The sequence below is a fragment of the Grammomys surdaster genome, unplaced genomic scaffold, assembly GCF_004785775.1.
Source record: "Grammomys surdaster isolate TR1022 unplaced genomic scaffold, NIH_TR_1.0 125888, whole genome shotgun sequence".
Classification (NCBI taxonomy): domain Eukaryota; kingdom Metazoa; phylum Chordata; class Mammalia; order Rodentia; family Muridae; genus Grammomys; species Grammomys surdaster.
Genome location: NW_021620713.1, coordinates 1,470,414 through 1,497,392, shown reverse-complemented (window position 1 = coordinate 1,497,392; position 26,979 = coordinate 1,470,414). Strand labels below are relative to the sequence as shown.

The 26,979-nt window shown below is 36.0% G+C and overlaps 1 protein-coding gene, 1 long non-coding RNA gene and 1 other non-coding gene across 8 annotated transcripts in view; 2 read left to right on the top strand and 1 right to left on the bottom strand.

Annotated features, from left to right (window-relative positions):
* The window catches only part of Arhgap15 (Rho GTPase activating protein 15), a 603,756-nt gene that overhangs the window by 282,576 nt on the left and 294,201 nt on the right, over nucleotides 1–26,979 (bottom strand). For all 4 annotated transcript variants that reach the window (XM_028752207.1, XM_028752209.1, XM_028752208.1 and 1 more), the window contains exons 7-8: nucleotides 24,073–24,171; nucleotides 22,847–22,970 (exon numbers count right to left, since the gene is read on the bottom strand). In XM_028752207.1, coding sequence (XP_028608040.1) covers nucleotides 22,847–22,970; nucleotides 24,073–24,171 — 223 coding nt within the window. The remainder of the gene's footprint in view (nucleotides 1–22,846; nucleotides 22,971–24,072; nucleotides 24,172–26,979) is intronic.
* LOC114608264 overlaps nucleotides 1–26,979 on the top strand; it is a 98,326-nt gene that overhangs the window by 55,715 nt on the left and 15,632 nt on the right. The window lies entirely within an intron of this gene.
* Nucleotides 10,324–10,452, top strand: LOC114608276. Its single transcript, XR_003709342.1, has one exon. It is a non-coding gene; the product is annotated as a small nucleolar RNA SNORA40 (small nucleolar RNA).

The following is a 26,979-nucleotide window of genomic DNA, read 5'->3' as shown; positions in this document are numbered from 1 at the left end:
CATTTTTTTGACATATGTCAGCTATTCTATCCTTTCTGAATTGATTTGAACCATTTTCCAAACAATCAGGGAAAAAAAATCTTTTATAGTTGGCTTAAAATTTGGTCTCATTCTCATGTAGGTTTTTACTTCATGGCTTGTTTTATGATCTTTTAACTTAGATTTTTTTCAGAGTTGTTTTAATTTAATCCTTAATAAAATTATTTATTGTGCAAGGAAACATCTCTCAATTTAGTGATAAAATTTTTACTTGAATTTTTTTCTCAATTTATCATTCTCAGGTTAGAGTTTTGGCTTTCTTAATTTTATTTAGCCATTTAAAGATACCGTTTACAGGGCTGGAGAGATGGCTTAGCATGTAGGACCCCTTACCCCTTACTATGCTTGCCCAAGGGATCCAGCACTCACATGGTGTTGGACAGCTGTGTGTAGCTACAGTTCCAGGGGTTCTTTTATCGTCATATATATCTATATCTATCTCAATCTCGATCTCGATATAGATTGAGATAGATATAGATATATAGATATAAAGTATATATATATATATATATATATATATATATATATATATACTTTTGAATTAACTGCAGCAGTCTTTAACTTTCTTTTTTCATATTAAAATTTAACACATATTTGTGCTTCTGAATATTTATTTAATTGCATACTATCATTCTCACATTCATTTTGTTACTTTCTAATAAAAGAAAGTATTTGGAAAAAAATATTATTTTAATGGACAAGTTACCTGTAGTATTTTATTTATTTTTTGTTACTTTTTAAGTTTTACTACATTCTATTCAGCTTTTGTATCTAGGATTAAAATATTTTTCCATTAATATAGCTGATAATTCCTTATTTTGTAATTTGTGACGTATTTAAAATAAAATGTAGATTTTATATTAATGATATAAATGTTAATAATATATTTATTAATAATTAATGCAAAATTATTGGAAAATTCTTTTTAAATCTTTGAATGTCAATCTAAAAGTAAATTGTTTATTGTGGTGAAGATATTTATTCATATAGAAATTTCAGAATAAGATTTGTTAAATGAAAATGTTTAATTATTTGTGAACCAAAGGTGAGAGTTTTCTAAAAATAGAAAGAACAAGTAGCAAACTTCTAATAAAGTACACAAAATTATCTTAACCAATTTCAAAACTCAAATTACATTTTAATTTTTTTGTTTTTACTGTTTTACTCACCATCTGTTAAATCAATAAATGGTAAAGTTTAATTTTGCTATTATATATTTATTTCATAATCAACTTTTCTTGACATTTGTGCTTTTTCCATCTGCCAATATGGCCTTGAAACTTTATTTTTATGTGCTATACACACACACACACACACACACACACACACACACATATGTTTGTATATACTCATGGCAGATATCTATTTTTCAAAACACACATATAAAATCATTCAACTGTATGATTAATTATATATAATAATGAATAAAACTAGAAAGCCAAAGAAAAGAAATAAATGCAGAAAGTCTAAAGATCAGTGTGTATTTTGCGATAAACTCTTTAATCTAGACTCTAAAACCAACAAGTATATGACTTCTCTTTTCTACAAATGAGAATAAATATAGAGTTTGAACAATAGAATGAAGACATATGCTGCATATTTCAAACTACTCACAGAAATTATATATATATATATATATATATATATATATATATATATATATAATTTAACTTTGATAATATGTAAAGTTTGATCAAAATTGTTTGCCATATAGGAAGAAAAAAATTTTTTTGGAATTTTATTTTGCCACATTTTTTGTTATCATATTGTGTAACAGTTGGTCTGGTGCTGCTATATGTTCAAATGCTAAATTTAGTAGCCCAAGATCTGGTTGCTCCAAGAGGAAGAGAGCCTAACATATACCAGGCTTTGTTGTATAAACCTTGACTGTCAAATTATCCCTGATTGGTTAATAAAGATGCCTACGGCCTACGTTAGGCAGAAGAGATGGGGTGGAGTGAGTTCCTGGGCTTGGGCTCTCAGGTAGAAGTAAAAAGAGGGGAAGAAGGGCTAGATGGATCATGAGCACATGGGCATACGGTTCATCCTGTTGGAGTAGGAACAGTCCAGGGAGGATATGGCAGGTGATATCTCAGGGTTATTGACAGGGACCTAGACAAAATAGCATAGAGGATTAGAACTTCCCAGTTCTAGTGCTTTTAAAGTTTATTATAAATATAAAAGTTTATGTCTTTTATTTAGGAACTAACAGCCAATATCAAATTAAATGGAGACATATTGGAACCAATCCCACTAAAATAGGGGACAAGACAAAGGTGTCCACTCTCCCTATATTTATTCAATACTGTACTTGAAGTGCTAGCTAGAACAATAAGATAACAAAAAGAGATCAAGAGGATACAAATTGGCAAAGAAGAAATAAAGTACCACTATTTGCAGATGATATGGTAATATACATAATCAACCCCAAAAATTCTATCAGAGAATGTCTCCAGCTGATAAACAACTTCAGCAAAGTGACCGGATATAAAATTAACTCAAATAAATCAGAAGCCTTCCTTTATACAAATGATAAACAAGCTGAGAAAGAAATAAAAGAAACAATCCCTTTCATAATAGCCACAAATAATATAAAACATCTTGGGGTAACTCTAACTAAACAAGTGAAAGACCTGTATGACAATAACCTCAAATCTCTCAAGAAAGAAATTGAAGAAGATCTCAGAAAATGGAGAGATCTCCCATGCTCGTGAATTGGCAGAATCAATATAGTAAAATGGCCATCCTACCAAAGGCAATCTACAGATTCAATCCTATCCTCATCAAAATCCCAACACAGTTCTTCAAAGACATGGAAAAAGCAATTCTCAAATTTATCTGGAAAGGCAACCCCCCCCAAAAACAAAGCAAAACAAAAAACAAACAAACAAACAAAAGCCAGAATAGCAAAAACAATTCTTAACAATAAAAGAACAGCAGCTGGGGCAATCATCATCCCTGACCTCAAGCTGTACTACAGAGCAATAATGATAAAAACTGTATGGTATTGGCAGAGACAGATATGTTGATCCATGCAATAGAATTGAAGACCCAGAAAAGAAACCATATACTTACAGACTCTTGATCTTTGACAAAGAAGCCAAAAATATACAATGTAAAAAAGAAAGCATCGTCAATAAATGGCTGTCTGTATGTAGAACAATGAAACTATTTTCATTGTCCCACATTTGTCACCTTGTACAAAGCTCAAGTACAAGTGGATCAAGGACTTCATCATAAAACTAGACACACTGAATCTGATAGAAGAGAAAGTGGGAAAGAGCCTTGAACTCACTGGCACAGGGGGGAGTTTCCTAAACAGAACTTCAATGGCTCAAGCTCTAAGATCAAGAATTGATAAATGGGACCTCACGAAGCTGGAAAGCTTCTGTAAGGCAAAGAACATAGTAAATAAGACAAATTGGCAATCTACAGATTGGGAAAAAAATCTTCACTAACCCCACATCTGATAGAGGGCTAATATCCAAAATATATTAAGAACTTAAGAAGCTAACCTCCAAAAAGACAAACAACCCAATCAAAAGATGGAGTATAAAACTAAACCAAGAATTCACAACAGAGGAATCTCAAATGGCCGAGGAGCACCGAAAGAAATTTTCAAAGTCCTTAGCGATCCGAGAAATGCAAATCAAAACGATCCTAAGATTCAATCTTACGACAATCAGAATGGCTAAGATCAAAACCTCAGGTTACAACACATATTGGTGAGGATGTGGAGAAAGAGAAACACTCCTTCATTGCTGGTGGGATTGCAAACTGGTACAACCATTCTGGAAATCAATCTGGAGATTCCTCATAAAATTGAAAATAGATCTATATGAAGACCCAGAAATACCAGTCTTCAGAATATACTCAAAAGATGCTCCACTATACCACAGGGGCACCATACCACTAAGTTCATAGGTGCCATTTTTTGTGATAGCCATAAGCTGGAAACAATCCTGGTGACCCACGACAGAAGAAGGAATACAGAAAATGTGGTTCATTTACTCAGTGGAATACTACTCAGCTATTAAGAATGAGGACATCCTGAATTTTGCTGGCAAGGGGATGGAACTAGAAAATATCCTGAGTGAGGTAATTTAGACCCAAAAGGACATGATGATATGTAATAAGTAGATATTAGCCAAAAAGAATACAGAATAGCCAAGAACCCAAAAAGGTCAATAAGCTGAAGGGCCCAAGTGAGGATACCTCAGTCTTAATTGGGAGAGAGAAAAAAGCAATCACAAGGTGGGAGGGAAGGAGACAGGGAGGAAGGGAGGGAGGGAGGGAGGGATAAAGGAGGGAAAGTGGATGGGATAGGGGAAAGAGGGGAACCTGATCTGATGTTGTGTGAGGGAAAAGGACTCAAGCTCCGAGGGACAGCAGAAAGAATGGAAACAGACAAGCTCTGGAAGAAGGAGGTTGTGGGAGAACCCTTCAGAATACACCAGAGACCTGGGAGATGAGAAACTCTCAGGACTCAAAGGGAGGGACCTTAGGTGAAATGCCTGACAGTAAGGAGAGGGAATTTATAGAGCCCACCTCCAACAGAAAGACAGGGCATCAAGTGATGAAAGAGGTTGCAATCCCACAGTCAAACTCTGACCCATAATTGTTCTTGTCTGAAAGAACTGCAGGGATGGAAATGGAGAGGAGCCTGAGAAAAAGATGGTCCAGCAACAGGACCAAAGTAGGATCCAGCTCAAGGGGAGGTCCCAAGGCCTGACACTATTACTGAGGCTATAGAGGGCTCACAAAAAGGGACCTATCATGACTGCCCTCTGGAAGAACAAGCAGCTGAAATAGTCATAGGCAGATATTTGCACCCAACCAATGGACAGTAGCTGCTGAGCCCTGTGGTTGATTTAGGAAAAAACTGGAAGAAGCTGAGGAGGAGGGCCACCCTGTAGGAGGACCAGGAGTCTCAATTAACCTAGACCCTCGAGATCTCTGAAACAACTAGACCACCAACCAGGCAGCATACACCAGCTGATAGGAGACCCCCCAACATGTATACAGCAGAGGACTGCCAGGTTTGGGCTCTTTCAGAGAAGATGAACCTAACCCTCAAGAGACTGGAGGCCCCAGGGAGTTTAGAGGTTTGGTGGAGTGGGGGTTGTGGTGTGGGGACATCTTTGTGGGGACAGGGGGCGGGGAGAAGGTATGGGATGTGGAGCAGTCAGAGGTTGAACCAGGAGAGGAATAAAATCTGGAGCGTAAATAAATAGATAGATATGTAGATAGGTAGATAGATAGATAGATAGATAGATAGATAGATAGATAGATAGATAATTAAAAAGTGACTATAAGAGACAACTATGATAGTATACACTAAGAAGCTGAATTAAACAGGAAGAGATCATAATCACAGTATATCATACAATAACAGTTAAACACAATATACAAATAAAAAATTATGTAATTGAATGATAAAATAGAAATGGAAAAAATTTAAGTATATATATTTAATTTGTAATGATCTTACACATTTCCTGTTATTTCTAATAATTTGTCACTGTATTGGTTATATTTTGTCCATCTTCTTTCTTGAAAATATTAAGGACTAACCAATTGCAGCTTTCTGTAATGGCCTCTGTATCCTACAAAAGAACAGTCCCTGATGAGGGTAAAGGATATACCTATCAGTGGGTATGAGGCTATGTAAACACTATTGTGGAAAACACCCTTGGAGACTTGACTGCTTTGGGGAAGCAGTAGTAGTCCTATAGGTCCCATGGCCTCACCAGCCACTGCTAATCATCAAGGTCTCTAGTCCCAGGCATGAATCTCTTCCTTTTGAGTGGGCTTTAAGTCAAAATAGATAGCTGTTGCTTATCACCAGTATCTAAGTGTCACGATGGCACTTTTGGGGATATCTTGTCCTGTTGGTCATTATTGTGGCTTACAGGTGTAATAGTTGGGTAGGACTATGAATTGCTTTTCTCCTTTGGCAGCTTGTATGACACCTTCAAGTATTAAAGCAAGTCTTCAGGAAGGAGGCTTATGATTCAGATCCAGAGTATATCTGTAGTGCAGTATCTTCAGTAATAATCCAGAGAACAACTGCCATCTAAGGCTCACGGAACATCAAACATCATGAAGAAGGGGGCAGGCAATTACAAGAGTAAGAGGACCAAGAAGTCTGCTGCAGGATTGTATCCTCAATGAAGGTCAGTGAAGCTATACTCATAAAACCTCAGCAATATGTTTTCTTGAACAACAACACCAGTTGACATGCCAATGAAAGGGAAGTCACACGATTCCCAAGCCTAATACAAAGAGTGGCAATAAATGACCACTGAGAGAAGAAGAATTAGTCTTCTTCAGTGATGAGCCCTCTGATTGGTTATCTAATACCTAGTAGTTAGCCTTAAAAGCATGTACATAGCAAGCAACACTAAGTGGACCCAGCAGGTTGCTAGTCAGGATCCTTCCTAGCCAAGTAATTCCCAGGACTGGTTGATTTAGATATCAGAGACAGATATTATCTGTATGGCTTTCCAAATATTGCAAAGTAATGATATCTGTGTGGTTTTGCCCTGGTTTATTACACACTTAGTACAGCTGCATAAAACTGAAGACTAGTTCCTTTCTAGACAATCCATTAAAGCATCAGCTGTCTTCTATACTTCTGATTGAAGAGCAGGTATCAATTACTAGCAAATAAGAGTCCTTGAGCTTCTCAAAGACAGTGATTAGAGAGGAAGCCTATTGAGACATTCTTTCCACCTAACTTTGAAAAGATCAAATGCTTCCTTTTCATTATTTACTCCCCATCAAAATACTAATAAATAATCCCTTTAAGCTAAATTCTTGCAATTTCCTCGAACCTTGTAATATTTTATTCCTGAAGCTCAGTACTCCAGATACGGAAATCTATAATAGTGAGCTGGATTTTCTGCTCTTCCCTGAAAGCAAGAAATGAAGCATGTACAATGAGGAACCCATCCAATCAGATTTGTGATTAAGAGCTGTGCTCTAGAAACATGGAATGTGATGTAGTCTCCATAGTCTTTCTTCTGATTGTCTAAACTTGTTTAAATGGAGTATGCTAATGTATTTATGAAAAGTACATTGTCAATTGGGAATAAAGATTTTGTAGATGAAAAAATGAATGAGGGTAGATATATAATGCATATCAAGAAGATCAACATTTAGCAAGGCACTCAATAAACTATGCTTGCCAAATCCCAAGATCATTTTTGAAAGTATGGTAATTTATGGTTATCATAGTCATTTATCTTTCTGGTATCTTTTTGTTAACCAAATTATGAATACCTGTCAAAATAGTTGCATTAATGCTACTGCTAAACTTTGTTGTGTCATACTCTTCTATAAATTATTTAATCTATTTTATGCTTCTAAAAAGGTCTGTGATGTAGGCACTATTAATATTAACATTTTTTTAAAAAAATTATAAACCAGATGCTAAGTAAGATTAAAAGAGTGAGTGGGAGAGGTGTTTTACTACCTCTGAGGTAGTTCCTCAGCCTCACCCTCCCCACAAGGTGGGAGTGTTACAGGACAAGGTGACAGATTAGGATTCGATGTTCAATAGTGTCAAATTTGTACTCTGCTTTCTTGGTATGACTTTGGGTACATTAACGGCACTTCAGTGTTTTGGTTATACCTAATCAGTAAAAGTGATACCTTATATAATAACTAACTAGATTAAAAGACCAAGTCCTTTAGTGTGGGGATTATTGCCAAGAGCTGCTGTGGAAGATATGATAACTTTGTTCTACCAATACTGTTCACAATGTGACTTGGCCATAATCCATGAATGAAATCGAAGAATCCTGTTCATGTCATGAAGTGATTCAATGAAAATGCTTCAGCTTGTCTCAAATTCTACCTTAGTGTTCCGGAATTTTCTGATACTAAACACTTATTGTTAATTTATTAAGATAAATTGTATAAAGACATGATAAACAATCCGAAGTAGAAAAGTTAAATAAATAGAACTTTATGAGGGTTCCAACTTCCTCATTTGTACAGTTCTCTTCACTGTTCCCTGATCACATGAGCCCATTCATTTAAAGTTGCTGGGGAATTGAGAAAAATAAATCTGACTGGGACATCATTGGAGACTGTTCCTATAAGGTTCACCTCATCACACAGCACGTTACACATGCATCTTTTACATACTTATCACTAAACTGTTTATTTGCCACATCGACAGGCAGCTGGTGGAACAAATAGGAAACCGTGGGAAGCACATTCATTTTTAAAGTGTTAATGCACCCAATCCAAGAGACAGTAATGTGCTCCCATCCGTTTACATCCCCTTGAATGGTTTGGATTGGAGGACCATAATTTAAATGAAATGCGTTATCCAACCTGGAAGGTATTCCACATCCTAAATATTTAATTGATTTCTCCATCAGGGGAAGATGAGCCTACACAATAGGCAGATCCTATCTTTAAGTGTCCGATTAATAGTGTCTCTAATTTAGGGTAATTTAGGAGTTTACAACTTATAAAATGGCTTTGTCTTCCACATTCTCCCCAAAGTACCAAGAGGATTGTGCCTGGATTAATTGCAAACAGCAGACAACCCTCTGTGTATAATGAAAACTCAAGAGTCAGCATTGTTAGCCATGCACTTATGGTTTGGGATCTTATCTGAATATTTTTCACAATGGGCTTCATTTCCGATGGAAAGTCAAGGAAAGTTGTAATTGTCGCATCTCCCTATTTAAAAAAAATTTTAGCAAGTCAAGTTCGTTCCTGCTGAGTTTTATTTAGTTGGGTCTTAGCTAACTGAGTGTGGAAGATAAATCAAGCTACTTGCAGATTTTCCTAATGGTGCAAAGTTTGGCACCCTGAGGACTGGGGAGTCTATTCCTACACTTGTAAAGAAGAAAAGTGGAGCAAGACTGTGGGTGGTTGTGAATCCACGTGAGTGATTTATTACCTTCTATTCCACTCAGTCATTTCCATTTAAGCACTGAAGTGCCAGAAGCTTCTGGTCACTTTCTGTTGAAGAAAGTATCAGCCCAAACCTTAACCTTCTCACAGAAATCAGTGCCATAGAAGTCAGTAGTAGCTGACAAGTTTACTACAAAATAGTAAAATATGAGTTTATAAATGTAAAAATAACATTCAACTCTACCTACATGTGTCTACTTCTGATTTTTTGAAGTCTGACAAGTTTCACTTTTCTTAGAGAAAAAGAAACAGATGTTCTACTCTACAGCTTTATCTTAGGATTTGAAATAAGAAAGCAAATTAATAAATAAAACTGGCAGCATATCAGTTATGTAATGTTTAGTATTGAATGTACCTCGGGATAGATTTTCTGTTGTACTTTCTGTCTTCCTGAAGAACTACTTTGTAGACAGCTTAATTTTTGTTCAAATATAAATTAGAATCAATTTTCTGGGGAGAAATAATCAGTATAGCTCCTGTTCTCCACAACAAAGAAATTACATTTGTAGACATATTCTAGAAATCTAAATCCCCCAATACTCCTTTGAGCAAGTCCAAGGAGGTTTGCAGACTGACGGTTTTGTACTTTGCTATTCCCGTGGGCTTGTGCGTGATCATCTTTACTGAGATTTGTCCTCGTCCCTGCTGAATTAATATGCATTTTAGTTAACTAATCTTGAAACAACAGGAATAAAGTTTATCCAGGTCTTTTATACCTCAGAGAACAAAACAAATACTACAAATCTTTAGAGAGAAAGGATATACAAAAGGGCTTGAGGTGAAGATTTCAAAGCAAATACTCTCTAAACGATGTGCAAATTACCTCAGCGCTTGAGCATGATTTATGAAAGGGGATTAGTCCACTGGAATAAGAACCAAGTTTAAACTGATGGGTTTCAAAGTCAAAGACGAGAAGTAGTTACCAGACAAGGAAGGAGGAAAGCAACAATAATTTAGAGAAGTGATTTGGCTTAATTTTTCCCCTGAATGGATTTGCCTTAGATTGTCACAAATTACTGTCACTAACTGCAGTATAAAGAGTGCATTTATGCTTTAATTTTCTATAAACTTTGCATTTAATAAATGAGTAAGTTTCTGCTTGTCATATTAAAAATATAGCTAGAAACTGTTGAGCAATGAAAACTACTGTAGCTGGAAGGGCCAACTTGTAAAAGTTTTGAGAGAGAGAACATGTTCTTTTCGATTCTAAATTACTTACATACTAGCAAACACAGACACTCAACTACTCCAGACTGTTCTTCCGGTGGCAATTTATAGCTTCTTGGCACAATATGAAAATGATGACTTTTACATCAACACAAACATTATTTATTATAAGGTAGTGTGTGTGTGTGTGTGTGTGTGTGTTCAAGTAGTGGACAAAGGCAGGTTGACAGGTACAAATATATATCGTTTCTATATGCAACCCAAAATTCATTGCTCAGCATGAGTTTTGATATGTATCTGAAAAAAATGTAAGTAAAACAAAGGAATGATGATGTTGGTAATAAAACTTATCTTGACCATGAGGCTTGAGCTGCAGATACTTATGAATGAATGTTTGTTTCAAGGTAGCACTGGTATAACCCACATACAGTTAAGTATTCTGAGTGTGTTAGGCACGAACGTGAGAATGCACAACTCCAGAGATGTGCAGTGTCATCACTGAGAGGCCTATTGTCAAATGGCCCCTACTGTAAATTGTTTGAATTCATTGCAAGAAATTGTCTGGTGGAGAACTTTGAAGCTGTCATGACTATGTGTCTTTAATTTAAAGATAGATAAAAGAATAAACAGCTAATAGAATACCTTGAGTAAACACCCTTCTTTGAGAAAGGACTACTTTTAGAGATCTTGAATCCCAGTAACATGGAAGGACAGGCAAAGAAGCCTTTTAATTCTTTAAACATAATTTTATCGACTTTCCAATAAAAAAGATTATTAGTGAGTTCACTAACCTGCCATTCTGGAAGGTAAGGGAAAACTTTAATGTTTTCACTCATGCATGATTAATATCTAATGCTTATTGACTAACATTTTGGAGTTTTCCCAGTGAAAATGAGTTAAACAGAATTCTTTAGGTTCTCAGTATAATTGTCCATAGAAATCAGCTACACTAAATTTAAAAATAAGGTATGGGATAGCAACAACAAATGCAGGCACACACTAGAAAAAATAACAATATTAAGTATTCCTGCATAAGTTGTCATAAAGTACAAAGCTAAATACGTGAAGCTCTCCAGGCAGTACTGTCTGCCTTCTGACTGCACTGTGAGATTTTAAGAGACTTGATCCTTAGAAATAACATTTTGGTAAAATTCATTTTGGAAAGGTATTTATCATTTTGGTCTCAGTTTCTAGATTTATACACCTGAGATGATATTTCATCTCAGAAATAATCTCTATCAGCTTTTCCTAGAGACAAAATCATTTGCTACAAAAAGGCTGAAACAGAGGTCATTCTAAGCTTGTCTGCCATTTATGGGAACTCAGATGGAGCCTATTTTTGTTTTCCTTGCAACTTTTCCAAACAACTTGACTTAAGTATAGCCTCTTGGGTCTTGATTGTCTTGGCAGGCCCCACTAAAATGCTAATTAGCCAGTTTTAGGTAGGAATACAGCAGCTGAGCTGTGAGTCATCCAGATAAGATATTTAACCTGGAAAGTTGATCGGAAGTGAATTATAGTACTCAGAAACAATAGAAAAATTAAGTAATCTAATCTAAGGAATCAAATATCATTATTCTTGTCCTTGGAGAAGTGAATCGACTATCAGAATTTACCTTCTTAGTATAGGGGTCACGTGGAAGGTGAACAGAATTTCAGTCCATTCTGCATGTGGAGTTAGTGGAATACTTGAAAATTAGTAGAAGTTTTCATGGAATTGATGATAAGTTTGGTTTATTATTTCTTTATTTTGGTGAACTTAGTTAAAGTTTAGAAACATATTTGTGTTATTGCTGTTGTCTTGGCCATTTTAGTTTTCAGGATATAGCGTTGTCCACAGTGCAAGCAAATGTGCACAGGAAGAGTATGGTTCTTCATCTTATAACAATTTGTGTGTGATCAGAAGTTGGAACAGAGTGATGAGAGTAAATGAATATTTGCCACCCCAAACCATGAATTGTCAGGAAATGGCCAACCCAACAACCCTACGCAGGCGAGATTAGACAGTGCTTCAAAGTGCCTTTGGCTCGGACTTTCTGCAAACTGATTTGGGGAGTTATTTTTGTGTGACATGGTAAAGTATTTATCAAACTTTAATATGTATATAGCTTATATACTAAGATGCAGTCTCCTGGGGCTGGTAGATGACTGAGTTTGTGGCTTTTTCTGAAGATGAGAGTTTAGTTCCCAGTACCCATATCAAGTGGCTCCCAACTACCTGAAAAATCAGTTCCAGGGCATCTGTTATCCTTGTCTAGGTTACACACACACACACACACACACACACACACACACACACACACATCATAAAATAGTGCTTTCTAAAGAAATACCATCTCTGTTTAGTGAGTTTGGGGTAGGTTGGTGTTTGGGTATCTAGCCTTTCCTGTGAATCGGTTCCCAGATAATATGTCCCTTGACTACATTTTGTGTAGCAAAACTGTAGTAAATTCTGAAAATCATTGGTTAGATACAAACTCTGCTGAACTTTTCATCTTATATTTTTGAAGACACAGAAGAAATGGAATTTTTGGAACTGTCAAGAATCTTTCCAATATTTCAGGAAAACCTGCCACTTCAGAAATCTTTGGAGTCTGTCTCTGTTCGCACTGCTAGCTTGGGCCTGCAGCATCTGTCACTTGGTCGGCTGGAGTATGTTCTTACTTCTGATCTTTCTTTCATTGTTTTCTACTATCTGTAGTTATGATTACTGTAAGCAATGTTAATGTATTCTGCCTACATTGTAGAGCGTTGTTAAGCTCCTGTGCCTTTCAGTAGGAAGTCCACAGTGCAAGCCCTTGGTCAAATAGTTCATACTTCCTTGCCAGCCCAAGTTCTAGTTATTTTCCCAAAGTTTGTACTCTGTAGGTTCATAAATTTCTAAACCCCCTGTTCTCTGGTTCTGAGATTCCTATTCTAATATGCACTCATAGTGTTTTGCCATGGTTCTTCCTTCTACATTTAAAAGGCTTCCACAGTTTCATGGTATCATTGATTTTGAGGGCCCTTTGACTTCCTTTTTCTGACAACCTTCTTCGACTTCCTACTTTTTATAGAGAGGATGGTTTTCAAATGTTTGTTTCCTGAATATAAACCATTTTTTCCACAAACTACTTACAGAAGGACCCAAAGCTTTGCTGTGTGTACATAAATGGTGCTTTCTTTGGGGCTTCCCCCTCACTTACTCAGTTACTTGCTTGTTTGCTTATTCATTTTGATGTGAGCATGGATGTCCCTGTGTTTCAGACTTCATTCTAAACTAGGATGGGAAGAGGTAAGCTTCACAAGGTCATGGTGTGGTTCCCTTAGGCACTCCCTCTCTAGCGGATTAGCATGATTTAAGTAACTGACCAACACCTTGGTCATCTAGGATTACCTCACCTAGAAAGAACGGTTTTTGGATACAAGGCACATGGTGGCTAACTAGGCATGTTTGTCAGCTCATCAACAGAATTGACTTTTCGAAAATAAGACCTTTAGAGACTTTCACTTTGCTCTTCATAAGATAATAAATGCCCATGTATTTGAATGACATTGTTCCCTATGGCACACCAAATCCCTTAAGAAAAGAGTAAATAAATCATATAATATGTCCTAACCAAATAATGAAAATATGTTAAAATTAAATCCTTGACAGATTATACATTGGCTTATTCAGCATTTATTCTAAGGCAAAAATATATAGGGTGATAACTAACACTATGACATTTCAAAAAAAATCATATGGAAACATACAATTGTAGATGCTTCCTAAAATGAACATTTATTAAAAATAATTTAAATGGAAGTTCTGTATAATAGGGCAACTGTGCTTATACTAGACACCACAGGAAAACAAATGCATAACCCAATGCTATGAATAGACTCCGTCTTTTGGAGTTGTTGACAAAGAGGTTCCATAGACTCTCAAGTAGGCTACTGTCCATGCTCTTGGTTATTCTCTAGAACTTGACACTAAGACCCTATTGCTGAAGACACCACATATATGAAGCCAAGCTGGTACTGACCTGAAAATTTCAGGCCCACTGGATAAGCCTTCATAGTACTAAAAGATATTATGCATGCTACCAGAGGAGAAACAAAATCATTCGTATTAACCAGCTGTGAATCTTACAGCAATGGTTGGGCTTGCAAAAAAAAAATAACCACGTACATGTAATTGTGGCATGGATATCACGAGAATAAGCAACTCCTTTTTTGTTAGTGTTAGAGTCCCCTCCATAACTTGAAATCCATATCTAACAATGTTATCAAGGCTAAGGACCTGTGTTAGGAGTCCCTTTGGCAAACTTTCAGCTATTACTCTGTTAAATGGACATGACACTAGTGTCTTAATGATTTACCATTAGTACCCATTGATGTGTATATCTGCCAGTCTTCACCAAAGAAACATCTTTGTGCAGTATATAGCAATTAACACAGGGACTCACAACTAGTCAAGATGCAGATAAACCACCAACCAAAGAGTATATACGGAGGGACTCATGGCTCCAGATACATATGTAGCAGAGGATGGGCTTATCTGGCATCATTGGGAGGGGACACCCTGGGTCCTGTGAAGGCTTGATGACTCAGGGTAGGAGAATGCTAGGACACTGAGGCAGGAGTGGGTGGCTAGGTAGGGGAGCACCCTCATAGAAGCAGGGGGGAGGAGGGTTGGGATAGGAAGTTTTTGGAGGGGAAACTGAGAAAGGGGATAACATTTGAAATGTAAATAAATAAAATAGCCAATAAAAATTAAAAAAAGAAAAACGAAAAATTAGCTTAACTAATTAAAAAAGATAGAGACACTGTGGACTATTTCACCCTAAACAACCTCCTCTGAAGGCACCGTGATGATTGTGGAGGAAGAAACAGTGTAAGAGCCAGAGTTGGTGAATGATTACAAGGAAGTACTGTTTTCTGAACATTGTAGGGCAACTGCACATAGGAAGTCACAGCAGTAGTAACAACATGCCCAAGACCTACCTAAGCTCAAGTGTGTTAGATCAAAGTCCAGTATGGAGTGGGGAATAAGACGCAAAATCCTTTCCTTCCTAAGAAGCCTTTAGCACCTGAGAGCCAGTGGGAGAGGGAGAGTAAGTTTTCTTTAAAAGTGAAGCCCTTGGTGGGTTAGTTATCCTCTAATGAAAACCATAAATCCAAGAGTATATAGAAGTGGATCTGATCAAAATACATTGCCTGAAATTGTCAAAGAGCTAATAAAAGTGTGGGAATTATATTTTGTTCTTAGCTCTAAATATAGAAACTGATGGATTTATAGTTGTGAAAATTATGGATACTTTACTCAAAATTCACTCACAGAAATCATTATATCAAGTATTTATATAATAATATAAAGTTGACAAATATCTTGATTTTACATTGGTTAAATCCTGATTTTTACATTGCCTTTACATGTAATGTAGAAAATTTCCATCATGTCCAAATTTTCCTTTGTGTTAGTTAATAATTACATCAAACTATCTACTACATTTAAGTAACAATTCAATTTTAGTACATTTAAGAAATGTATCTAAATCACATAGTTGCACATTTTGGGTTCAGAATGATGCTCAAGTACATAAAGTGGAAAAGCCAGTGTATTAGCAGCTGTCCCAGTTGGCTGTAATTGGCAATTTGACATACCCCAGAGTCATTTGGGAAGGGTGCCTTAATTGAAATGCTACCCAGATCAGACTGATCCATAAGCAAGTGTGTTGCTGTATTTATTGTTAATTGATGAAGGGTTTCCATCCCACTGTGTATGCTCCATTCCCTAGGCAAGTAATCTTCACATGTACAAGAAAGCTAGCTAAGCATGAGCTGAAGAGTGAACCAGCAATCAGTGTTACTCCATTGTTTCTGTTACAAGTTCTTACTTGAGGCTCTGTCCTGACTTTCCTCAGTGATGGACTTTGACCCAGAAATGTAAGCCAAATAAATCCCTTTCTCATCCATAAAACAAAACAAAACAAATTACTCAAAACTTCTGACACTTCATCGATTTCTTATGTAACTTTATCTAGCTTTTAAAGAAAGTGATGAGGGCCAGAATTTCTACAACTCCATTTTAAGTTGAAGTTCTATAAATAAATAGACTCTACAGAAAACTATCTTTTCAGTTTTCAAATTTATCAAAACCATTACCTTTGCTTCATTGGAAAATACCTTTTTAAATTTTATTTACTCAAATATAATGTTAACAGTTTGAAATCGGAGCACATAAAGAAGACTCAAGAACAGGTATGAACCATTGCAATTCTTTAAAATAAATAGGATATTAAAATAGAATATTGAGAGATGTGCCCTGAGCTGAGTTGTAAAGGACGTTATCTCAGTAAGGGGAGGACAAGGTAGACTTAAGGTGATGTCAGCATGCTGAGCTGCGAATCAGAGTCATTAGCTCATTCCTCTGGAAAATAAATTGAGGGTCACTGACTGGGTTGAGTACAGCATTGAGAAGAAGACAGTAGTAATAAAGAACTGTTTATAGAGATTCAAAGAATTGTATTTTTCTATTTGACTAGTATGGAAATGTTTGAAAAGTGATACAGGAAATAGGTATAGGGGAAGAAGAAGGGGGAGAAATTGCTTTTACTCTTTGACCTTGGTTTAGTCTTTGGGAAGGTGCTATGTCTGATAGCAAGATGTTTTTTGTTTCTGTTTCTTTGTTTTCAAAAGCTGACCTTGAACATAATATGTAACAGAGAGTGACCTTGGATTCCAGATCCTCTAGCATGCATCTCCTAAGTGTTAGGATTATAAGTGTGTGCTATCAAGATTAGTACCTACGGCAAAATAGTATATATTTAGTGTATATTTCCTGATAGTCACAGCATCTCACATTTTGTCTAGGGTTTTAAGTCAACTAACTTTGTGTACAAATAGAATACATATATTTTCAGTAAGAGAGTTAAAAAATTAGGAATGTTGTCTTTAGTTATCATTTAAGCATTCAAATCATCCATGAACCATTTCTCTAGGAAAATATAGATGTTTAATGTTATAGGTCACAATTTTTAAAATAAATTTTGAGTAGCATGTTTGTTACTTTCAGATTATCACTACATGGTTGGGTGAAAGTAGTACCGGCTTTTTCTTAAAGGATGTTGAGTATACTATGAATAACAAGAATATTTTCTAAGAAACAACAAACAAATAAACAAAGCCAAAAAAAAAGATTTTGTGCTTACAATTAATAGTTTTTTCTAAGCATATGGAGGAACCCATTTGGACACCTGACAAAATGACTTAAAAAGAAATGTGCACTCTTTTAAGGCTTTTAAAAAAAATCAAAGTACAAGTTTCTGTGGTTTAGAAACAAAGTAAGTGGGTGGGCCACATGAATCTTGAGTCCTCTAGGAAGAGTAAGTTATCATTTGCATCCAAAACAGTGTTTTCTCGACACAGAAAGCTGAGAATGTAAGAAAGCTTCAAATACCATGCTTAGAAAGGCCACTTTAAATTTAGTTGACAATAATGAGTGACTATCCTAGGCTTAACTTCATAATCAACAGTTAGCATGTGCCAATTCTCAGTCATAGAGTAGGAAGGATAAAACTTTTAGAAGCATTCAAAGAGGATGACTTTCTTTTGTTTATAATCACAACAAGTGCATTAATTTTTAGGAAATATTGCTAGAGAGTAGAACAAGAAGCCCTCTGGATTTGGCCTATTATTGAAAGAAAATTGACACTTGACCTAATGAAATCAGAAATTGATTAACTGGAGTTCATCTCAGGAGAAATATGGTCACAGTGTTACTGCCAGGGTCAGGAGGAAGATGGGTGATCTAGCAATGGTGCACTTGTCGGGTTACATGGCCTTGAGAATAGCTCATGCTTCCAGATGCATGGCCCTGGGTGACCAAAGGGCAGAGGGTAAGATCAGCCCCTTAGATAGGAAAGAAGAGATTAATCAGAACTTACTTCCCTCGGCTTGTAACTAAGTCCTTGTATCTATCTAATGATTCAGAGGAAACTAAATGTTTTGAAGAAATTACAATCTATGGGTCCCACAAAAGTTGAGACATTCTGCTAGCTACCATGAAGTCCATTTTTGAATCATCTAAATTATTTTCCAACAAAGAACTTTCTTAGCCTATGAAAAAGGAATAGCAAACAAATAGTTTTTAAATTATTGAAATTGTTGATTGTTTAGATGTTTGTTTCCTCAGGTGGTATTGAATAAAATGGATGCTAGAATTGACATACTTTCTTTTTTGGGGTGGGGGCTAAGGTGAACAATCAAAGTCATTCTGCTTTAGAGGTACTGTATCACTTTCCTGCCACTTTGGAGTTGTTCAGGGCTTAAGATTTCTAGTCAGAACCATTCTGAGATCTTCATTGCTTTGGTGGAGTGGTAGGCATGAGAGAGAAACATTCCTGGGAAGTCCCAGTTCTCAGGGTCAAAGGTATGGCAAAGTCAGAATAAACTTGCTTAAAAAGAACACTGTAAATGGCTGTGGAAGGGCCAATGTGATTTGTGCCTTGTATGTGATTTCCTAAGGAAAATGTGTTAGGATCTAAGCAACCAGTTTAATATGAGGTCATATTTTTAGCTATTGCTAGTGGGAACTATAGTTATTTCGATTATAGCAAAATATCACTTCTTATCTCTCAAACTTGTTTGAACTTGGCAGGATAATGATTACTGCCCAGTACACTAAAGTTTACAGATTTCAACTTTCAGCATTGTACTAGGATCCCCTTCAAATCTCTAGTCTTATCTTCATTCTTATAACCTCATTATGGTATATGAATCATCTTTAACTATTTGAAATTGAGAGAACCACATTAAAATAATTTTAAAATTTTGCTGAAACATATTTTTTGTAACCTATTAAAATAACTAAGGGGAAATGCATTTTCTTTTAGTTCTCTTACCATGTGACTTTTAAAACATGTGCTATTTTTTAAGTGTGTATATTTATAAGGTTGAAAGTGTTTTATATAAAATTTATCCTTCAAACTTGTAGATTTTGTGGTTTAGCAACTTTATAGCCATGAGAGAGATTACAGCAGAAGGACCGCATTTTCCATTGGTTGGTCTGTCTTTCTGTCCTCATTTGAAAGCAAAGACAAGCGAATTTGAGAATTTTATGTACATTTTAGTGGTATTTGTTAAGAAAGAGTATTCATATCCGATGGCTGGAAATAATGGAATAAACCAGAGCTTTGTTTGAAGTGCTTGCTGGATGCTGGAGCTTTCCATTAACCAGGACTTCTTAATGACGTGCTCTTCTGGGCATTAGATAATCAAGGGCATCTCCTGGCTCCCTTCTACTGGGTCCTGATATGCTGCTCCCAAGAATGCCCTGGCTGCCATTTTCACCTGGTGAGGTGCCAGGGGAAGGACCAGCTGCTCACATTTAGATTCTAGCAGCTATGACTCCCGTCTCCAGTTCTGGCTGCTCTCCTGTATCTCCTGTACCCTTAGGGAGGAGGATGTAGAGTATGTGTGCCCTGCTCCAGCCTTCCATCAGACACCACCCTTGGCTCATACCCTTCTTGGTGCCATCTGCTTGGAGACATCGAGGATAATAAAAGAGCTCCTATTTATTGAGTGCCTGCTGTGAACTAAGTATTTACATCTCTAATTTCAAATTTTCACATGATCCTAGAAGGATGTGATCGGACCCGTTTTTATAGATCTGGAAAGGAACACTTGGAAAAAGTTAAAAAAGCTCTCCAAAGTAATCTGATGCCATGATTATATTTGGACCTTTCCTCTCTTCCATCAGTGGGAGATACTTTCGCTTTCCTTGGAGAAATCTGTGAGCTCTGTGTTTGATTGACTCTTCCCTTTCCATAGCAGCCGTCCCTGGAGACCTGATCTTCTCCTCTCATCCCAGGCTGCTGTCCTGAATTTCTCACACTGATTTGGCCCTTAACTTGAGTTTTCTGGCTTCTTGTCTGTTAGACTCAACTGATATCTTAAAATATCTGATTAGTGCTTGATAGCCTTGGCAGGTTGAAATCATATTTTTTAAAGCAAAGGGTATTTTAACACAACTTTCTGAGTTCACTCATTGGGAAAACATATTTTTCCCATGTTAAACGGAAAAAAACTGGACAAAGACATGACCACCTGTTAGCTGCTAATGATGTTCACATGCCTTTTTTAAAAAGTAATTCTGGCTTTATCTGCTTGCAATCTTGGCGACAAAACTCGTGGGAACATCAAGGGCACAGGAAGCCAAAGGCAGCAAACAGACAATGCAGTTTGTGCTTGGACTACTAATAAGGAAGAAGTTACTGTGCATCTGACTCCACATAATTACTTAATCCCCAGACAGTGACTTAAAACTTTACATATGATTTAAGAAACTTAATCTTTGGGTGTTATAATCTAAGGCCTAGTTCAGAAGAGTTTCATACATAGCAGTTCCTACTTTAAAAAAAGTTTTAAAAAATCAAATATAAATATGCTAGTAACTATTTCAAACCCATGGTCTAATTTAATATTGTGGGGATAGGACACTCACTATGGCTTCCAAGTAAAATTAATACAAGCATGCGATTGGATGCAACCTGGCATAAAGAACGACTAACTGTGCCCTGACTTGAAAGAAGTCTTACAACTATAGATAAATAATATAGATAAATAAAAAAGGGCTAGACAGCCCTTTTATTTTAATAGTAAAATCTATCTGAAAATGTTGGGGTCTTAGTTCAAGTTCACTGATGTGTAGAGATTTCTTTTTCACTTTTTAGCAGATGTCCACCCAGGCCCAGGTTTGCAGCAGATAAACTTTTATTTGTTCACTTTGCTACAGCATACCGTTTCAAGAACAGGATGTAAAAACACATTACTTGAGTTTGACATGAGTCTCTTAAATGTCTTACACGATTTAGATGCCTTGGTTTCAACGTTTAAAACATCTAGGGTTAAAAGTGGTCGAAATCTCATTGGATTCATGAGACTACCCAGTCCGTATCAGTACTTGGAAGAGCACCTAGGGAACAGTACCTGCAAAATGCTGTTTTAGCCTAGTGCTGTTTTAACTTAAAAGTCACTGTGCAATTAAAGAGATTTTGACTTGAATGTATTACACCTGCTTCGTGTGTCTTCTTTAGATAAAAATGACTTTGTTCTCTTAGTAAATAATACTCTTTTCCAATGTGGGATAATTAACTACAGAGAAAGACTGAGTCTTCTTTTCATAGAATTTTCTCTAAGAAACATCCTAACACTTTTAGTAGAATTACTGTTCAATGCAGCATCTGTCAGCCTCAGTTTCTCAAACATGCTTTTGCAATTCCCCCCCCCCCCAACTGCTTCAGGGTTTAAAAGTATGGCAAGTTCTCTTCCACAGCTGCAATTAAATTTCAGATTTCAGATCCTCTAATGTCTACACCACAAACTCCTGTGTGTTTACTACAAAATATTTACATAATTAACATAAAGCATATACTGACAACTGAATCCTAACCCTGCAGTGCAATGTTTAATATGTTACCTTATACTTCATCCCAGGTGCAATGAAAGGCAGAAACTCAAGAATTAAAGGAAAATATTGAAATTAAGTTAACTCCAAATAAAATCATTAAAAATGTCCCAGATGAGTCTTCACCAACACCCCATGTGCTTTGTGGCCATAGGCAATTACAACCTTCCTGAGCAGCAAGCAGCAGATGACTTACTGAATCAGCCTCTGGTAGTTGGAGAAACTGTGGTATAGACCTCTTAACAGTTCCCTCTTTTCAAAAGGATCTCAATTCAACGTCTCCTGTAGCCTCTAGAACTGTGGGTCCTAACCATTCACTTTTGAAAGGTATGTTACCATGCACACACAACCACATCCACATCTTTTCTGATGGCCCGTATATGCTATAAACAAATATATTGTTTATATTTAAAAATTTATTGTAAATTTTTATTTATACCACATGTATTTGTGTTTCTTTAACTTACTGACTCATTCTTATGTTTCAAAAGCTAGGATACAACTATATTCCCATTTAGAAAACAAATGGCTAAAAATAGCTAGGTGGAAGGCCCAAGAAAGATGGTATAAATTTTAAGACAGAATTGGCTGATATGAAATATATCTACATGTCCTTTCATAAGTCTGGTGCTCAGTTTTACTGTGTGGACTACACGTGACATGTTTTAATAATCCCCTTTTGTTGAGAAAGAAGCAGGCTGGCTAAAAAATATATGTCTTGAAGGCCATAACACAAGTGTTATAAGTTCTCGTTACTCCTAATCGATTGTTTTGGAAGTAGAACTCATTGTAACTTCAATAACCACCTCACTCAGCTATCGCGCTTCCTGTCGACTCTGGAATGTAATTTCTAAATTTCCCTGGTGTTCTGGAAGTATGGACGGGTGCAAATGCTGTTGGCTTAGTTTGGCCAACTGTGGTGGTCACTCTTGTCTTTTAATGTATGAAAATCAAATGGTTAGCACGCCAGATGCTTGACATTTCCCACTCTCAAAATCAATCACCAATCTGAACTCAGTGGCTATTACTCAGAGGTTTGCTGTAAGCAGGGACCATGACCTTGGAACAATTATTTTCTCAAAAGACATTACCAACAATGATGTGAGCAGAATGCCCAGACTGCCCTCCAGCGCATGAATCCCTAGATAGGAAATGGCTACGAATCTTCCAAAGTAGCCTGGCTTTGGCTTAAATCTCATTGTAATACATTTATATTTCATAAGCTCTGCATTTAGACAGAGGTAAAAGGAGCAAGTCAAAGAAAACACTCACTGAAGGACTTCCTGTGTTCTGGTTTCTGTTCTTTTCTATCGATATGGGAGTGACTCGGCAGTTCAGAACTTGAGGATCTCTGCAAATTGAACAACTCCAGGGACCTGCAACTTGGATTCTTTGGCTAGAAATAATAAGAGAGTACCTTTTACTAAGAAGAAAGAATAAGCCAGTTTTGTGTATCTTGTTGCTAAATTTAACTGAACTTTTGAGTAAGATAATTCTTTTTTTTTTCTTTTAAGTGAAATGGCCTCTATGCTAAGCACAATGTTTATACTGATTCATGCATCCAAATAGTGCTTACTAAGTGCTATGAATTATTCAAAGAACTTCACATATATAAACTCAGTTAATCCTCTCAGGAATTCAGCAGGGCCCACACATAGGCAACATTACTAGTACTGAGAAAACAGACAAGGGAAAGAAATAGAAGAAAAATACATCTTTCCCTAACTATGCATTGAGTAAATAGACCAATGTTTAAATGAAGTTTTTCTGGCCTTATATTCTATATTTAAAGGTAATAATCCAAGTGTTTGTTGTGTATGTACTGAGGGTTCTGTTGGTGGTAGGGAAAGAAAATTTTAACTTGTGCAATTTGACCTTTACAGGATATAATGAATGGTTTTAAATACATTATCTTATTTTGGAGCATATTAAAAGCTCTCAAGAATATTTTTCCATTATATATGTAAATAAGTGAAATAAAATTAAGCCAATAAATAGGTTTTAAATAATTTGAGCCTTTAAAACATATATCCTGACAGTACACTTTATGCTATTTTCCTAAAGTTCTAGGTATCTAATTTTTGCGAGTAGAACATTCTAGCTTAGCTGGAAAAGAATAAAATTAAGTATAAATGATTTTTACTTGTGGTATTATAACAGTAACTATGGTCATAAATACAAAGATATTTAATTTCCAGAATAATATATATTATATACTACAACGAACAGAAAATGTGGTTTTCAAGCACCTGAGTGCTTTCTACAACCTCCAGAAAAAGGGTGTCATGTGCTATTCCAGAATAAGAACACTGCTCTTTTGAAAGAGAGAGATGAAATGACGTCTACCTCACAAATCCTGTCTCATGCTTTCTCTTAAGCTTAAAATAGCTAGTATCTCTCAGCCATAGGATCCATTTACACTTGTGAATGACTGAACAGTAAGATTTTAAATGACTACATTTTAATTAATAAACATAACAGCCCAAACAAGTACATACCAATCTGTCAATTGCATTTTTGATAGCTTGGAACCAATCCAATATGAGGAAGTCAATATCTGACTGTAGAAGGAATTCATTTCCTGATACTGTTGTGATCTGAGAGGGAAAATTGACAGGTAAGAAGACCATGTTAGATGTATTTCTTACATTAATAATATCACTTTCAAGAACAGGCTCATCACATGGACATATTTCCTTGTATTCCAGTAATTGTCTTTCTGGAAACTAAGGGGACTACTGTCATTTTGAACTCCTCTCTATAAACTGATTTTTTCATGCCATATTAAATACATGATTCTTTTAATAATAGAAAGATTAACTCAGAGCAGGGTTAAAGCTGAGTTACTCTAACTTCAGGAGAATGAAATCAGAAAGTTGAAGGATGCAGAAAATGCACACATAAGTTAAAAGTCAACAGAAAATGCACTTGGTTGTGTCGGAATTCACTCTGTGCATGCTGTTGGCTCTTTCCTGTTTGTCTTTCTCAAATCTAATAGTATATCTATATTTGATTTCTTTTTATGGAGGACTCCAAAACAGATTTTTACCAAAGAGACTAATGAATACTTTTGCAAAAGGTCATTCGGATGAATAACATTTAGCTGGTTCTGCCTTCCTAGAGTAAAGCTCTATAGAAAAGTCATAAAGGACCAATTTCCTCACAAAGGGAGTGCATTAGAATAAAGGTCATTTGCATATTAAACCTTCACTAGAAAGTATCAAATCAACATCAGTTTCCAGCCTCCCAATGCTGCTAAGTGGTTGGTAATGCTTAGTATAGCTAACAATTTTCATCACAGTGGATCTTTCCCTTTAGGAAGGAAAGAGGATATGACCACATAGAAAGAAATACAGCAAACAATGCTCTTGATTTCACACATGAAAGGCTCCTTAGGGAAAAATTTGATTAGGGTGAGTGTGGATACGCTTTTTGTATGAGGACATCAATCTGAACTGCGAAGATTTTCCCTTTGTATCATTGACATCCTTTTTTTTTTCAATAAGAGGACAGACATTTCTCAACAGCTGTCACTCAACAATCTAGACTGCAGAACTTTAGAGGACTGATGTTTCAAGAAGCTGAATCAGTATCCAGTCACCCAGGCTTATAGGTGAGTGGTGAAATATGGATCAGGTTAGGAACATCGCAAATCACGCATCAGGCTGGCTTTATCATTCTGTCAGTAATGTGACAGTGCTAACCCCAAATGGCTTATTCTGTAGGTTTGGTAGCTTTTATGGCAGCATTTAACAATAATATCTTGGAATTTTTCTAAAGGTATAAATAGGTTATAATTTCAATTAACATAGGCAAGTATATTAAATTGTTTGAATATTTAATACAGGACATGTTCATGTGTTGGCTATTTTGTCTAAAGATTTTTGACACTCTTGAATCAGTCACAATGACAAATAATGAGCAATACAATAAATATTATTCTTTATCAGTGTAATTTTGACAATTATATTGAATCACTTACCATAATATTGTAACCCAAAGTATATATAAGATGAATATGTGCTAAGATGTTATAAATGTTTAACATAGCGAATGGCCTGTATTCTTTAGATCTACTATCAATCCTATTTGAACTCACATAGACTGACATTTTGTTCCAGAAATTTCTGATGTTGATCTTGGGATTTTTAAAGAAATCTTTGTTTGCATAGATGTATTTACATATATATATTTCTTATTTATTTTCAGAAACCTTTAGAGAGATGCCAAGCATACATTCTTAGGGGACACTAGTTCCAGTGTCCATTTTGGTTCATTCTTCAATAAAGCGAGAATTGGCCACATTTTAAGAAGGGAAAAGCTAGAGAGTAATAGAATTAATTACCCACCCTAAAATATGACAGATTACTGGAGCTAGTGACTCTTTTTCCCTCCTTGTTTTGAACTAAAATAGCATGTAAAGTTTGAGATTGCTAAAAATAGCCACTTGTCTGTGAAAAAAGAAGCCAGGATAATATTTTTCTAATTATGTAAATGCCATTGCAATGCTCCTTACTTATATAAAATCTCAAATATTTACTTTCTAAAGTACTGCCTGAGAAGCTAAAACCTAAAAACATAAGGTCACTTGTAACTAGCACAAGAAATCCAGTAGTATCATCAACTTTTACCTTAATTCTAAATTTAAATGTTTTGATTATGAATATTTTATACATATTACAATTTGTCATTATACACAGAGAGATGACTTTCCAAAGCACAAAGTACAGCGTAGTATAATACTTTATACCAGTATAAATAAAACACTATTAAAATTATGAAGGGAACACCGTTTGAAACGAAAAGACAAAAATGTAATTAGATTTACTGTATTCTAAAGGTTTACAAAAGAGCCAGTTTTTGCCCTAGTAAATTTAAACTGTGGTAAATAGTTTTCTCCACTGACTTGACTGTTTTGATGCTAGATGCACAGTTCAGAATAGGCCTTTTTCTGCTCACAGTATTTTAAAAGTTTCTTTGTCTAAATATATTACTGCATTAATCATCCATAAACAGTGCTTTATAAATTCACTCTGGGAAGCTCGAATAAGAGGACCTGTGAATGCAGCTCTTTTTAGCAGAGGCGTCCTGCTCATACCTTCCTATCTGCCTTCTCAGTAATCTTTGGAGTTCTAGGCAGCCGTGTGGAGAAGACTGCTGCTGCTCTCTACAGTTTAAATGCATCCACTTCTTAATTACAGCCAGTAATTGACTTTGTTCTGCTCCATTCCAGACTCATGCAGAAATGTACTTTTCAAATCCCTGCCCAGTAAAGTGCATTTAATTCAGCCTTTCAAGCTACTTTTTTTTTCTGTATTCATGCCTCTTCAAAATTTCTGATAAGTGGATCGTGAGTCATATTTGCTTACTGAGCAACTGAATTTTCAACACGGATGGTGGTGGTG